This window comes from Salvia splendens, chromosome 6 (genome assembly GCF_004379255.2).
Source record: "Salvia splendens isolate huo1 chromosome 6, SspV2, whole genome shotgun sequence".
Classification (NCBI taxonomy): domain Eukaryota; kingdom Viridiplantae; phylum Streptophyta; class Magnoliopsida; order Lamiales; family Lamiaceae; genus Salvia; species Salvia splendens.
Window position 1 is genome coordinate 33,201,850 of NC_056037.1, and position 16,794 is coordinate 33,218,643.

The 16,794-nt window shown below is 35.1% G+C and overlaps 1 protein-coding gene across 1 annotated transcript; it reads right to left on the reverse strand.

The window, feature by feature from the left end:
* Positions 1–1,292: 1,292 nt before the first annotated feature.
* LOC121810019 (putative F-box/LRR-repeat protein 8) lies at positions 1,293–3,185 on the reverse strand. The gene has a single exon (XM_042210894.1). It carries the CDS (start codon positions 2,933–2,935, stop codon positions 1,406–1,408), a length of 1,530 nt encoding a protein of 509 aa, XP_042066828.1. The 5' UTR covers positions 2,936–3,185; the 3' UTR covers positions 1,293–1,405.
* Between the last annotated feature and the right edge of the window lie 13,609 nt (positions 3,186–16,794).

The window sequence follows — 16,794 nt, forward strand, 5'->3', positions numbered from 1 at the left end:
TCCAATGTAGCAGCCAACTTTCAAAGTTTTTTATTAAGAGAATTAATATGGTTCTTTATCTATCACTTTGATGACTCGAACTTACAACCTATTGATTGAAAATGAACCTTCTTACCAATAGAGTTGCACTTCATTGTCTAGCCAACTTTCAAGGTATTATTACTAAAAATGTCCGCAATTTTCTTTTTTAATTAAACATACCCAATTTTCACGGCATATAATAAAAAATTAGAATTTATGTCCCTTAAAAGTAGGAACTTCAGGAACGGTGCGATGCAAAATTGGTAAAGTATGAAAGAGATACGAAAGAGTGATTTAAATGTTGTTACTAGAGAATGGAATCCAACTCATAAGAAAGAAAAGCTTGTCAATAATAGAAATTGATTAATTTTGTGGGACATATCAAAATTGAAAAGGAAGACCATGGAAGGAGTGTATTAGAATATAGAGGTTTTACCAAATAAACCAAATAAGTTTCGTCTCAAACATATCATAGATCATCACTTGCCTAGACAAATATAATCAATAATGATCATTGCTGCATACGCTATATGTGATTCGACACACTACTCAACGACGTTACCAAACTGACAATTATCTGTTGTTTAAAACAACATTGCTAAATTTGGTACAATTTCAGTATCCAAATTAGGGGCGTGCATTCGGGTTTCGGTTCGGTTTTTTGCCAAAACCGAAAAATCGGATTTAGTTCAAAATCCAAACCGAATCGAACCCGAAAAACCGAAAAACTGAAACCGAAAAATCGAAAACCGAACTTAAAAAACCGAAAAACCCAAACAAAACCGAAAAACCCGAAAAAAAAAACCGAAAAACCTGAAAAAAATAAATATAATATAAATATATATTTATATATGTGTATTTTATTTTATTTTATATATACTAATAGAATATTTATATATAATATAAAATTAATAATACATATAATATATATTATATAGTAGAATATATTAAAAGAATATATATATATATATATATTATATTTAATATAATATATTAAATTAATAGAATATATATATAACTCGGTTTTTCGGTTTTTTTCTTCGCCCGAACCGAACCGAAAAATCAAAATTTTTTTATTTAAAAACCGAATCAAACCGAAAAACCGAAAAAACCGAACCGAATTTCAAAATTTCGGTTTAGTTCGGTTCGGATATTCGGTTTCCGGTTTTTTTGCTCACCCCTAATCCAAATCCAAAACCAATGGCAACATGAGGTTGAATCAGTATAGTATTCATCACAAATTGAACTACCACAAGAAATCAAAGCTTCACTTTTCGCCAACAAACAAATGCTATATTCACTTCATAAATCAATCACAATTAATGACTGTAACAAGGCAAGAATGGCACAATGAATATGCACATATGAACACATGAGTCCACTACTAATCAGAATAGTTTCTCCCCAATTTACTCCGGATTCTGCTTACAAAGCTCCGCCACCTCCTGATCGAGTCCGTGAGGGAGCCAAGCCTCACCTTGAACGACCCTGACCTCCCAATGATGCCCGAATCCACATCAACCACAGCTTGATTGTTGTTATCCCCGTGCACAACTGCATCCACCAACTCGGGCTCAGTAGCATCCAAATTCACTGCAAGAGAGCCTCTGCTTGCCCTCAACCAATCCGCTCCCACAGAGGTCACACCCCGACACTTTCTCACCTTCACCTTCACCAAATTGGGACACCCTCCAGCCAATGCCTCCATGCCGTGATTCGAAACAGGGCAGCTCTTGATGCATAACTTCTTCAAGGCAATGCATTTCGCAGCTATGCACGAGATCTCAGCATCACCAATGGTTTCGCTGCCACACAAGGCCAACCTTTCTAAATTCAAACAGTTAGCAGCCAACTTATTCAAACTCAGATGCGTAGGATTCACACCAATTAAGACCAACTCTTGCAGATTAGGGCAATTTATAGCAATGGCAATTAAACCGTAGTCGCTTATCCTATTCGTTCGATATCCATCAATGCGGAGCTTCCTCAGCAACTTACATTTCTCGGCTACAGCCATAAGCCCTATGTTGGTGCACTCAGTAGTTTTCACCAAATGGAGAATTTCGAGATTTGCAGAGTTTGAAATAGCGGAAAGCCCTAAATCACCGACCTGAATCCTCTCGAAATGAACTTCCACCAGCCACAAGACATCATCAGCAAGCACTCCAAGCAATTCATCCCAATCACCGGAACACCTAAACAGCTTCAAAATCTTCAAATTCTTCGCTGCGGCAATCAGCTTCCCGAAGCACTGCGCGTTGTAGAGATCCTTCAGACAGATCATCTTCAGCGTCGCCGCTGCTTTCCCAGGCCTAATTGACTCGGCTGCGGCTCCATTTGTAATGCCGCGCAGACGCTTCACCGACAACTCCTCGAGTAATTCACAATTCTCGAGCAAAGCGTTCACGCCTTTTACCCCAAAGCTGCAGGATCCGCACGAAAACTTCCGCAAATTCCTGCAATTCTCCGCCAAAGCGGCCACTCCGTGGTCGGTGAGCTCGCGGCAGGTCCGGAGCTTCACTCTGGTGAGATTCGGGCAGTTGAGCGAGATCGAAATCAACGCGTCGTCGCCGATGCTGACGGATTGACGGTCGCATTTCAAAGTCAACTTAGTGACGGCGTCGAATCGAGAAAACAGCCTCGGAAAGACGTCGGCCAGCTGCGATTGCGCGTCGAGAGCGAGGCGCTGGCGGCTCTGGCCTTCGATCGTTAGCCAGCGGCGGCAGACCAAGGAGGAGCGCTTCCGATCACCGGCGGCGAGTGAGTAGAAAATTAGGGCCAAGCACTCATCTGGAAGATCCAATGTGTAATCATATCCAGAAACGTCGTCGTCAGCGTCGGAGGTGAGGCGACAAGCGTTCCCTTCCAATACCGGCGAGATTTGAGGCCTGGGCTTCGAAGCTGATTGACCCATTCTGCACAAATTTGGGGATTTTCTCTTGGTTTGAAGAATTCAGTAGAGGAAAATTTGGATTAATATTTTTATTGGATTAGGAGAAAATTTGTTCCCATAAAATTGGGAATTTTGTAAGTTGAGTGCGGGCAATCGCAAAATTATCTTGGAGGATTAGCTACTTCAGATTGCTTTCAATTCCAATCAAGGTTTACTTATTTTATTTTACTCTATAAAAAATCATTGCACTTCCTTTAATGAAATTACAAACTGCGTTCAAATTTTGATTAAGAGCTCATTAGCTTATACTATAAGACTTAATTAATGTGTTCATGTTTACATTCATTTAATCGCAAGTTTTCACCGAGTAGACCACATTTTTTCTTTTCAAGAAAATATATTACTCCATATTTTTAAAGCATGATGTACAATAGTATGAGCTACAAGTACAACTCTTCTCCCCTCAAGGGTGATCATTCGGATTTTGAATCGAATTTTTGTCCAATCCAATTTGATACAAAAGTCCAAAATTTTATGAGAAATGAATCTGGTCCAATCTGAATTGTCCGAAAATTCAAATTCCTAACTATGAAATTTGATTCGATTCGAAAACTCCAAAATCACACAAAAGTATACATAAAAATCCAAAATCTTAAAAATCAAAAATTTGTAAATCTAATACCAAATACCATTAGAATTACAATTGGCCAAAGGTTTTATATTTGTTAGATTTATGATTATAATATATTTTGGATTACTTCATATTTTAAAATAATTGATTCAAACATCTGCAATTTTTAAAAAATCCGATCTGAACGTAACTTTGAATTTCTATTTGCCTCTGATCTTTTTCTCAAATGCTACTCACGAGTCATGCTTTTTGTGTGTTTTTTTCCTTTTTTTGGAATTGATTAGCTTTGAATATAAATTTTGGTTTTCACAAAGAGTGCCAAGTACATGATTTCCAAAGCTCAACATTTATAATTCTTCAAAATCTGCCAAAACTGTTATCAATTTCAATCACTTAAGCACCACTCAACATAAAAGAAACATTATTAGTCTTAAAGCACTGAGGTGCAATGAAATGTAGGTGAAAATAAAATAGTGTCATTATCTAAATGCAGATTTAGCCCAAATAAGAAGTGATGTGAATTATTTTGAAGTTGGATTTCAGCACAAGTAATGCTGCTCTCCTCACCTTGATCACGAGCCTATTTCAAAAGAGGCCTAATGGAATGGGCCGAAGTTTTGAGTTGGGTGAATCGAGCCCAAAGATTTAGTGATAATTAGTTCGTGTGCAGTGCACTTATGCTCATCCTAAACCCATGCTACATTAACCTATTTCATTTAGCTAAAGTCCAAATTTAATTCTTTTACATTTTCTCTAAAAAATATTATATTCATTTATCTATAATAAAAATTAAATTTTTTTCAATATTCATAAACTTAATTTTTATTACAAGTAAAATATTTTCATTTGAAATTGAAATATAAGACTCGATTTTATCTATGCAATTTGCTCTTTCAAATAAATTGAGTTATAATTTCCTTGCACTAATGATTTTATTTCCCCACTCAAAGAACCTGGTCAAAGATGTGCTATTCACTGACCCTTAGACCATCCACAACCGTGCTCTTGCCAGCGGCACGATTGTGGGCCCGGCCCCACTTTTTCTGCCTGCTCTCTGGCAAAAGCACAACACCCACAACTGTGCTCTTCCGCAAGGACGAACACAATTAATTTAAAATTCAATTAAACAATAACATTTCCATAATAATAAAATTCATTAAAAAACCTAAATAAAATTACAAATGACAAATAAAATAAAAACGACATAATTAAAAGCCTAAAAATTAAAAATTACATAATTAAAATACTAAAAATTAAAAAAACCACTACTCGTTGCCGAATTTCATCCACATGTGGTTGATTAGGTCTTCTTGTAACTGAATGTGGGTTCGGGTATCGCGCATTGTGTGCCTTGTCTCGATCCTCTGGCCAACCGTCGTATGCTCACCTCGGCGTGGGGGAGACCTCGTTGTTGAGCTTCCGGCTTCATCCTCGTCGTAGAAGCTAGCCGCCCTCGGCCCTTCGTCGGCAATAATCATGTTGTGTAAGATAATACACGTGAACATGATGTCGGCGATATTATTCACGTACCACAGTCGAGCCGGGGCCTTCACAATGTTGAATCGGGCTTGAAGGACCCCAAAGGCTCTTTCGACGTCTTTCCACGCGGACTCTTGACGCTGCGCAAAAAGAACCCGTCTCGGGTCGTGCGGGTTGTGGAGCGTCTTCACGAACGTCGACCACCTTGGGTAGATACCATCGGCGAGATAGTAACCCATGTGGTATGTATTTCCATTGATGGTGAAGTCGATCGCCGGTGCTACACCATTCATCACATCATTGAAGAGTGGTGAAGAATAGAGCACGTTCAAGTCATTGTTGGCTCCGGCAACGCCGAAATATGCATGTCAAATCCATAGGCGGTAGTCGGCGACCGCCTCAAGGATAAGTGTTGGGCCGCCGCCTTTGTGACCACTTAAGTGTTGCCCCCTCCAAGCATTCGGACAATTCTTCCACCTCCAATGCATGCAGTCAATGCTGCCAAGCATTCCAGGAAAGCCATGGACTGATTCGTGAAGACGAAGCAACCGTTGGCAATCATCGGTGCTGGGTGCCCGAAGGAATTCATCCCCGAAAGCTGAACGAACGCCCTCGCAAAAATTCTTTAGACAAAGGATTCCGGTGGACTCACCGATATGCAAATACTCGTCGAAGATGTCGGCCGTTTGCCCAGTAGCGAGTTGTCGGATGGCACACGTACACTTCTGCAACGGCGTGATACTTTGTCGGTCGGCTGCATCTGGACCTGTTTGGAAGAATTCAACACGTGCGGACAATGTGTTGACAATTCGCATGAACAAGCGCTTTGACATGCGAAAACGGCGCCTGAAGTAATATGCCGGAAACCGCGGCTGGCCGGCAAAGTAGTCAGCAACGAGCCTTTCGTGGGCTCCCTCCCGGTCACGATGGATGTAGTGGCGATTTGATCTAGTTCGTTGAGGAGGAGGAGCGGGGGTATTCGCCGCGACATATGCTTCGTAAGCGGCACGATGTTGTTCGTAGTATTCTTGTTCTTCGCCCTCCGCTTCCGCCATAATATGAGTGAAATCCATTTGAGGTTTTGAGTGAGGGATGAATGTGTTGATAGTTTGTATGAGAATTATGAATGAGGGATGATTTGATGTGATAAATGGATGATGAATGTGTGTATTTATAGATGATTTTGGGGAAAAAAATCAAAAAAATTCAGAAAAACAGGCAAAAAACGGCCATATTTTTGGGATTTGGAAAATAATTTTTTTTATTTGTTATCATTATTTAAAATTAATTAACGAATTTTTTTAAAAAAAATTATTCAAAGGCAACGGCTATGCCATTGCCCAATCGTGTGCCGCCACGTCGACTGCTCGCTGGCACGGCGCTGCTCGATGCATCGAGCAGCGCCGTGCCAGCGGCGGCGAGCCTCGTCCTCGCCGCTGGCACGGACGGCGGCCTTCTTCCCCACCACCAGGGACGGATCTAATATATGTTTAGATGGGGCAAATGCCCCACCTCAATTTCCAATAGATATATACATATATACATTATGTTAATCTAATACTCACATATTCACGATAATTTGCCCCCCTTCATTTAATAAAATAATTATTTACTTGCCCCTCACCTATGAAAAACACAGCTTAGCACCATTACACATAACAAAATAGTAACAAAATAGGGGAGATCCAAGGCCCAAATTAAAATATATAAATAAAAGCCCTAGAAAATAACAAAAAGAAATCTAAAAATCTGTGTTCCTTTTGAAAACAGCCGCAATAGCTGAGGCCCTCTCCCAACACCAAATTTTTTTTCTCTTGTTATTATACGTATTTTTTATATTTTAATATTTATTTATTTATTATATGTTAATATTTTGCCCCTCCTACTACAATTTTCTGGCTCCGTCCCTGCCCACCACCGTTGCGGATGCTCTTATACGTTTAGGTAGTAATAGGTGTTCGTCGATATGCATTCGTATTACCATGATTCGTCGCCGCCGCTGGCACGGACGGCGGCCTTCTTCCCCACCACCGTTGCGGATGCTCTTGTACGTTTAGGTAGTAATAGGTGTTCGTCGATATGCATTCGTATTACCATGATCAGAATTTGATGATGTCAAAAGTGAATTTGGGTGCTGTATTGCCATGAGTTGCCAAAAAATGGTAATAATGAGTGATTCGCTGTCCCAATTGACAGTTCATATGAGTCATGCTATAAAAAGGAGATTGTGTTGTTTGTTGTATGAACTTTGGTTGTATACAGTTATGTAGTATGAGATAGATACATCTCCTCAAGGTGATAGCCATAGGTTCATTTCGAGGAATTCAGTGATATATTTATATAAGAATCTTACTTGTTTCTATAAATCTTCACCACCGTGTGAAAGTGAGAAAATTTATAAATTTCTTTATTTTATTCATGTTCCAAACGCTAATCATATGAAGGTTCGTGTATTTTATTTTATGTTTCGTGGAATTCTTGATTTGTAAACTTTATTATTGTTAATATTTTTTTGTTATTGATTTTTCAGAATTAAGTGGACCTTTATGTTAAATGGGCTACAGCTAATTGAACCATTTGTTTCTTGGGCTCAAAGAATAAAAATCACTCATAAAATATAGTCAGTCAAACATGGGTGGTTGGGCCCACGTTTCTCAATTTTGATGAATCGTCAATTTATTTATCAAGCGCAAAAAATTCAAAATCCTACCATATTCAACCTTTAGTTTTATGTTAGTTATTATCTTGATGCACTATAAATGAAGATATTTCAAATATTAATTTTTAAAAACTATAATAATTTTGAATTCAAATACCCAATATCTCATTTCATTCGAGAGTGTGTTTTGAATCAGGCAATTACTACTCTTTTACTTCATCGTCCAACCAGATTGCTTATATCTTTACAAAACCGTTGCTTGTGAAGCGTTTCTCAGACCTTTGTACCAAACTGGACATGATTAATATAATATGATCCAACTTGAGGGGTGTGTTAATATATTATATGTATTCTGTCTCACATCGGTAATGTGTCATAGCCTAACTTAGTCTCTTGTAATATATATGTGACATATGTTGAATAATAAAATATACTACTATTTTGTCTATTATGTCTCTATATTTTACTGTTCATGATCAAGATTCAAAATGGCTTCTCATATTACCTCTAACTACTTACTTCCATTTAACTTTTTAGGTGAATGTTAAAGAATCACAAGAGAGCATAGCTCAATTAATCCAAAATGTCTTGTAAATTTTAAGATACTCCATACTACAATTTGGTGAAAGAAAAATTACCAAGCCGCAAAACAAATTAATCTGTTGGCATAAGTATTGTGATGTCTAAGTTATGGATGCCTATGTTTTATTTCTTTGGTTGGCCAATACGTATTGTGATGTCTAAGTTATGGATGCCTATGTAATAAAAAAACATATTGATGTCGAAATCAGGCGGAATATGGTTATTAAATCCATTAACTTTCTGATACTTAATTCTTTTGCGCGCGACATTAACTTTTTGACTTATTGATGCACGCCACGCCAGCAACCCCAACTATTAATTAATCAATTTTAATTAATTTAATTTCGCGTTTCATAATAATGCAACACATTTCCGAAAGCAAGACACTGGCTGATGTTTCATGAAAATATATAATATTAAAGGTTGGGAAATTATGTGAGAAAATATTTTTTTCGACCGGTCTTCTCATTTCTTCCAACTCGTGAATTTCTTTGTATTTTCTTCCGCTTGATTGTTCATATCTTGGTCATCTAGCTTGTAGAGTTGCACGAGTACTAATTTATAGGTAGGGTATTCATATCGACGAGATCCTCTCTTTCAACGATATTTCGTGACTATATAAATATTATAGTATTAAATTTATCCCTTAAGGAGTTTTTATGTGTAAAAACGCGCAAGCAAAGTTCACCAATAATCGTGATAATCTAAATGGTTCAAAATCAACACATTATTTTAACAATGAATACAAAACTAATAAGCAAAAATCACCGAGTAATATCAGTCCAATTCATTTTATTCAACAAAATTATCGATCTCGTAGCACACAGTATATACAACTAACACTCATAGCAAGCAATACAATCTCCATAAATATGACAACCGAATAACAAACTGATAATTTAAAAAAGGAAGAAAAAGGAAAATCATGGCCGGAGTAAAGAGCTAATTAAACCATATTAGCAAGCATAGTGCTTTCATATAATCAGATATCAATGCATGTAATTAAATGTATATGCATGTGTGATTTATCATAAACAAAATAATGTATTCGTGTGTGTTTTATTGGTTGAGTGAAGGGCGATCAACAGTTAAGAATGACTGCTAGATTCAATTTTTCATGTATCATATCTTAACAGTAAATTAATTTGTTTCATAAGTTAAACTTAAATTACTGCTTTAATAAAGAAAATGTGTTCAATTTGTTTCAGAAATAATATTTGTTTAGCATTTAAATACATGAGCACTAATTACCCTTTTCATTTAACATGTTTTTGAAAAAAATTAAAATCATAGTAATTAACCTACTTAATCAATTTATTTATTTTTTACATAAACAATACAGGGCTATCGGAAGGGGGCAAATATTAAAAAAACCACAATGTTTGGCCGAATTCTCATCTATCTGGTAACTTTAAATAATGACCAATTAAATTTTAACGTTTGACAATTTTTTAATTGTCTCATGGAATTGAATTTGGAAAGAAATTGGGCATGATATGTCGGGAACGTATGACGTGGACACTAGAAATTGAGCATGCTTTTTAAGCTTTTGGATAATTGATGTATTACATTCACGTCATGCTCAATTCTGGTGTCCACATCATACGTTACCGGAGCCTATGTCATACTGAATTTTCCCCAAATTCAACTCACTGGGATAATTCAGAAAATCGCTATATTTATGATTTAAATGATCATTTTTTGAAATTATGAGCAAACTTTATGAATTTTTTTTGCCTATTTACCCAAAGTGATATAATCACTGTAAAAGATCTGGTACATGTCATTGTAAAAGGATAATGATTACAAATTCATTATGGTGATGACAACTGCCTAATAAGCTGTTAAGATTAACATTTATTAACATTAACAATGATCAGTAATTTTAAACCATGCCATAATTGTGTGGGCAAAACATAATCATTTCTGAATTAAAGACTTAATTAGCACACACTGGCTATAAAAAGGTTGTTAGCACATATTGGCTATAAAAAGAACAAAATAAATTTAGACTTAATTAGGGCTGCAAATTAAAGACTATCAATAAATAACACAGGACACCTTTTTTCTTTATTCAAAACAGTTAGCACAAGGAAAAGCAGTGAATAATAATGTTATTGGAAGGGAGAGTGGTCCACTAGTTTAAATTCAATAACTGTTTCTATTTAAAGTCATCATTTATAGTCACCTTTCAGTTGTTTTAATTATATAATTAGATGCATTAATATTTACTTCGTTGTTTTTTAAGTACATACATAAAAAAGAATAAAGCTACTTGGCCATATTATGGCCAGCCATAAAATTGATTAAATAGCAAAAAAAATCAATTTTTTTCAAATTTTTGATTTAATACTACTTGATTTTACTTTTATATCATTTTCATTATTTGTTGCTCAACATATTACTGCTGCTCTATTGTAGTTTTTGCTCAACTTATTACTACTGTTATTTCTTGATTGTTGCTCAATGTATACAGTAATTCGTGATATTAATGTGTTTTACATAATGGAATTCAAAGATAAGTACCAACTCACAAATTCATTCACACGCATATAAGATTATATCAGTAATTCTAATTTTTTTATATATGTAAATGGACTAAATTAACTTTTTATGGCCGGCCATAATATGGCCATTTAGCATCACTCCATAAAAAAATGTTTCTTACTAATCCAATTTCAGAATTTGAAAGTATTACTATTAGGGCATTCTTTACTTTAAGGAGTAGTTAGAGCATCCACAACCGTGCTCTTGCCAGCGGCACGGTTGTGGGCCCGGGCGGTACTATTCATGCCTGCTCTCTGGCAAGAGCACAACACCCACAACTGTGCTCTTCCGCAAGGACGAGCACAATTAATATAAAATTCAATTACACAAAAACATTTCCATAATATTAAAATTCATTTAAAACCCACAATAAATATTACAAATGACAAATAAAATTAAACATTGCATAATTAAAATCCTAAAAATTAAAAATTACATAATTAAAATCCTAAAAATTAAAAATTACATAATTAAAATCCTAAAAATTAAAAATGACACTACTCGTTGCCGAATTTCGCCCACATGTGGTTGATTAGGTCTTCTTGTAGTTGATTGTGGATTCGAGTATCGCGCATTGTGTGTCTTGTCTCGATCCTCTGGCCAACCGTCGTATGCTCGCCTCGGCGTAGGGGAGACCTCGCTGTTGAGCTTCCGGCTTCGTTCTCGTCGTAGAAGCTAGCCGCCCTCGGCCCTTCGTCGGCTATAATCATGTTGTGTAATATAATACACGTGAACATGATGTCGGCGATATTATTCACGTACCACAGCCGAGCCGGGGCCTTCACAATGTTGAATCGAGCTTGAAGGACCCCGAAGGCTCTTTCGACATAATATGGGTGAAATCCATTTGAGATTTTGAGTGGGTGATGAATGTGTTGATAGTTTGTATGAGAATTATGAATGAGAGATGAATGAGAGATGATTTGATGTGATAAATGGATGATGAATGTGTGTATTTATAGATGATTTTGGGGGAAAAAATTAAAAAAAAATCAAAAAAATTCAGAAAAAACGGGAAAAAGCGGCCATATTTTTGGGATTTGGAATTTTTTTTTTTTTTTTTAGCATTATTTATAATTAAATACCGATTTTTAAAAAAAAAATAAAAAAAAGTTTAAACACAACGGCTATGCCGTTGACGAATGGGAGCGCGCCACGTGTGCGTCCGCTGGCACGGACGTGCTCGATACATCGAGCAGCGCCGTGCCAGCGGCGCGGCTGCAGCGGCGGCGGTCCTGCGCCTTGCCAACGGCGCGGACGGCGGTGGCGTCTTTCGCCACCGCTGCGGATGCTCTTAGTAGTTGGTAGTATGTGTTTACATGTAAATCAGTAATAGGTTACAAAGATAAATTCCCTATTCACACTTTATAGAAAAACTAAGCTTCAAACCGAGTCCTATAAAATATTCATTGATCTTACAAAAATAAAAACTTTTCTTATTTTAGTTTATCCATAGAAATAATTTCCTTTTATTTTTGATAACTTTTTAAATCTAACGAAGTGAGGTATAAGTACTTCATTGTCCACTTAAAATACTCTAATCATTTTTCCATTCTATCATCCTCATACTTTAATAATTCTATGTTAAAACTTGTGTCATTACATAAATATCTATTTTTTTGGGATGTATAGAATATGATTTAAAACCTTTAAAAGTAAAAAATATCATCGTAAAATCTTTGAAGAAAATGAGAAATATCACTATGCATTTTTACACATGTTGTTTAACTTTAAAATTCTTTATGCACATATTTTTTTATTCTCTAACTATTTTGGGACGTAGATTTCATTTTCAATTACAAAGAAATAAAATTAATTTATTCTACAGTTAACTATTTCATACTTGTAAAATTAATTAAGTATTACTATAACACTTAAATTTTGTATATTACTATTTCCATACGTTTTTTTAGTTTTGAAATATTTTTCGTAGTTAAATACACAAAATCTATTTTACAATATAAAAATATATATATCATGGTGAGTTCCAAAAAGAGGCAGCAGAAGCTGCTTTATTTAGGTTGACTAATGAGTAGGGAAAGGGTAGAATTGGGATCAAAAGGTGACCATACCTCTACGGACAAACAAATTATTACCCACCGTTGGTCGTCGCTTAATTTTGATGACAAGTGCAATACCATTATTATCTTTTACTTTTTACTTTTATGCATGTTATTTAACTTTTTTCTAATAATTCAGATCTGAGACACCCTTTTTACTAATCAACTTATTTTTTGGAATTCAATAAATCAAGTTGTCATTACAATATATCTTTGTTGCGGCATTGGAATTTGGTTGTAGTTTTATGAAATTGAATTTTCTTTTTACAACCATGAAATTTTGTTATAGCTAGCTGTTTTATGTTGTGAATTTCGTTCGTGTTCATGTACAATACCTTTTGCATCTTATATGGGAGATAAATTAAGTCTGAAAAATTAAATATTATAGACTTGTTTAGAAGGTGTTGATATATCTCGAACATACAATATTTGATCATCAAATGTAACACCAAATCAGCATTTTTTTTATTGAGGAAAACTTTAATTTTGAATCAAGGTTTGAGGAATGGTTTAGTTTGGAATACTATTGGGAAATTAGGGAAATTATAATTTGCAATATGTTCACAATTCACATTCCGTGATTTAAGATCTAGGATGTAGAAATTATCCACCCCGACTATTTTAGGAAATGTTTTCTCTGTAATGAGGTGGAGCATATATTTTCCATTAAGAATACTTCACTCATTTTTTTTTCTTTTTCTTATTTTACTAATTGTGCTTTTAAATCATGTCATTACAAAATGTCTATTGGATCGATGAAGAACTTTTTATGGCACTACCTAAACTTAAGTAACTAAAATAGCAATATATGTGGTCGAATTAGTTATTTGTGTAGTTATATTAAGAGCATCCACAGTGGGGCGCCCTAAAGCCCGCCCTATGTACCACCACGTCAGCATTTTATCATCATGTCATTCCACCTGAAGTGGGGCGCCCTAAGGCACGCCCTAAGCATTTTCTTCTATTTAAATAACTACAAAAATTGGGAAAAACCTTCATTTCATTTATACAATTAATACATTACAATACGAATTAAAAAAAAATACGCAAACTCAGCGACGGCGGTTACGGGCCCACACTTCTTCAATCATGTCGTTCATCGTCCGAAATGAGAGATGCGAGAAATGTTCGTATGAAAAATAGAATGACAATCGAGGTTTAAACAGACAAAATTCAAAAAAAAAACGCGTTGCATCGTCCGCGTCGCCCACAATGGGCGAACGATGCCCTATCGTCCGCGCTTCGTCTGCGGACTAAGCTTAGAGCGCGGACGACGCATCGTCCATCGTTCGCCTCACTGTGGATGCCCTAATAATGTGTGACACTAGCTAAACTTCAAGTTAAGCTGGATTGAATAACTGTTACTATTTGAATATTCAAGTCTCAAAAATTTATTCGGATAGATGAAATGGATGAATGAAATTTAATTTTAATTTCAAGCAAAAAAGTAGTATATGCCGATCTATCTGATCCTGCAATATTGATCAATTTAAATGAGACGTATACCTGCTATAAATCATTGGATACATTATATTTTTCCAGAAATGGAAAATAATATTTTACCAGAGATAAATGAATAGCCATATTCTCTCCACAGATTAAATGTATTAGAAGGCAGAACTTTAAATATAGTAGTATAAAATATAGTGAGAAAAAGGATTGTACGTATAATAAACAATTTGATAAAGTAAATGGTCTCCAATTTCATATGGAACTAGTCTAGTGTAGTGTAGTGAAAACAAGATATCTCTCTCCACTATAAACATCAAAGCAAACAATGTTAGTACTCCCTCCGTCCCTCTATAGTAGAGATATTTCTTTTCGGCACGAGATTTAAAAAAAGTTGTGTTAAGTAAGGTAAGTAAATGAATAATAAAGTAGAAAAGAAAAAAAAGTTAAAAGAGATTAATAGAGAATAAAATAAGAGAGAAGAAAGTAAGTAAGAATAAAAGTTATTGTTTTTTGTCAAAAAAATGAAACGACTCTACTATAATGAGACTCAGAGCTATAGAGGGACGGTGGGAGTACTTTATTTTGTCCCTATTTAACGCTGTGTCTAAGATTTAGGGAGGTAACCTTGGAGGTCGAGCCTCTTTAAAGATATGTCATAATAGAAGAAGAAGTAGAAGAAGCGATCATAAAAAGCAAAGGAAAAAAGAAAAGAAGGGAAAGCAACACATCGAAGCTAAGCTCTGTTTCAGCAAACAGCTTAATAATCTTCTCCTCTACGACTATACACCGTAATTAATTTTCGCTGCTGTTTCTATGGTCTCAATTGCTCAACTCTATTGGATCCCACCAATTTTATTGAATTGTTCAAGTATTTGGTTACAGATCATTCACATTATATTAATTTTACTAGTAAAATTTTAGATTAATTGTTGAAGTATCAAGGAATATAACGTGTGAATGGAATTGTGAATGTTTTGAATCTAACCCAAAAATATAACGTGTCAATGGAATTGTCATCTACATATTGCATTGATAAAATGTAGCCACAAAATTTAGAAATAATCACTTTTACCTTTTAAGTATGATTTTGTTAATTACCAATCTAATTCAATAAAATTTTATGTAGTCAAATTATGGTTGCTCACAAGAAACATTTTTAGTAGGTATATATAAATATAATTAATCCTAAATGGAGAATTTAATTATTATTATTAGACAATTTAAACTAGTACTAGTATATAATTTAATGATTTATCTCCACTCTGTGTCTACTCTTTCAAAAGAAAAGGAAGGGTTGTACTGCTTTTCCTAATACGCTTTTGGTAAATGAAGAAAGATCCATAGAGTAGCCCTCCTAAATAGAATAAAGCATTTACTTTACTTATCCTCTCTTTAATTTTCTAGTAATACTTTGATTTATTTTCCTAGTTTCAAATAATTCTACTAATTATTTACTTAATATGCCTAAATCAATATCTAATTACTAATTGGAGCTATATATCCAGATTTTGTGGAGGATTATAATTTTCTTATACTTAATTATTTTGGTAGGGACTTTTGCATACACAAAATACAAACAAAATGAAAATATTATACAACTAGAAAAGAAAATCATTTGGGAAGGGCTTAAGTCCTCCCTTAGAGCATCTCCAAGGGGGAAAGGTATATCGAGAAGGTATATTTCTCATTTAACTTTTCAAAAAGGTTATTATACCTCCTTAAAAAGTAATGAACTCCAAGGAAGGAAGGTAAATTAAAAAGACAAACAAAATAACTAACTTTTTACCTTTTCTATCAAGAAGAGGTGAAGTTACATTCTCAAAATGAAAGAAGGTATAATACCTACTCAAATACCCTTTCCTTTGGAGCATGAAATTTTATGAAGAAGAGGTAAATATGATAGTTATTTCTCTTTACCTCTCCATTTACCCTCTCCCTTGGAGATGCTCTTAGAGCATCCACAATGGGGCGCCCTATAGCCCGCCCTATAGGGTGCCCTATTGTCCGCCACATCAGCATTTTATCCTCCATCTCATTCACCTGCAGTGGGACGTCCTATAACCCGCCCTATAATTTTAACTCTTATTTTGTATTGTTTTTATTTTTTATGTTTGCAAATATATCAATTAGCAAGAATAAATATAAAAACACCACAAATTAAAGGCAAATCCTATTGTCAATATTTATTTTTAATTTTTTACTATATTTTATGCTTGCATATATGAAAAATCGTCGGAATTCATTATTGAATTTAGAGAGAAATTGAGATGGGGAAGAGAGTGGAGTGAAAGGTGTGAAATGAAAAAAATTGTGATATATATAGAAGAAAATACAAAAAAAAATGTGTGCATCATCCAGACATATCCTCCTTACCCCCGCAATGGGGCAGAGGATAGGCCGGAGGATGCAAAAATTGGTTCATCGTCCGCGGAGGATGCTTAGGGCGCGGAGGAAGGAAATCACATAGTCC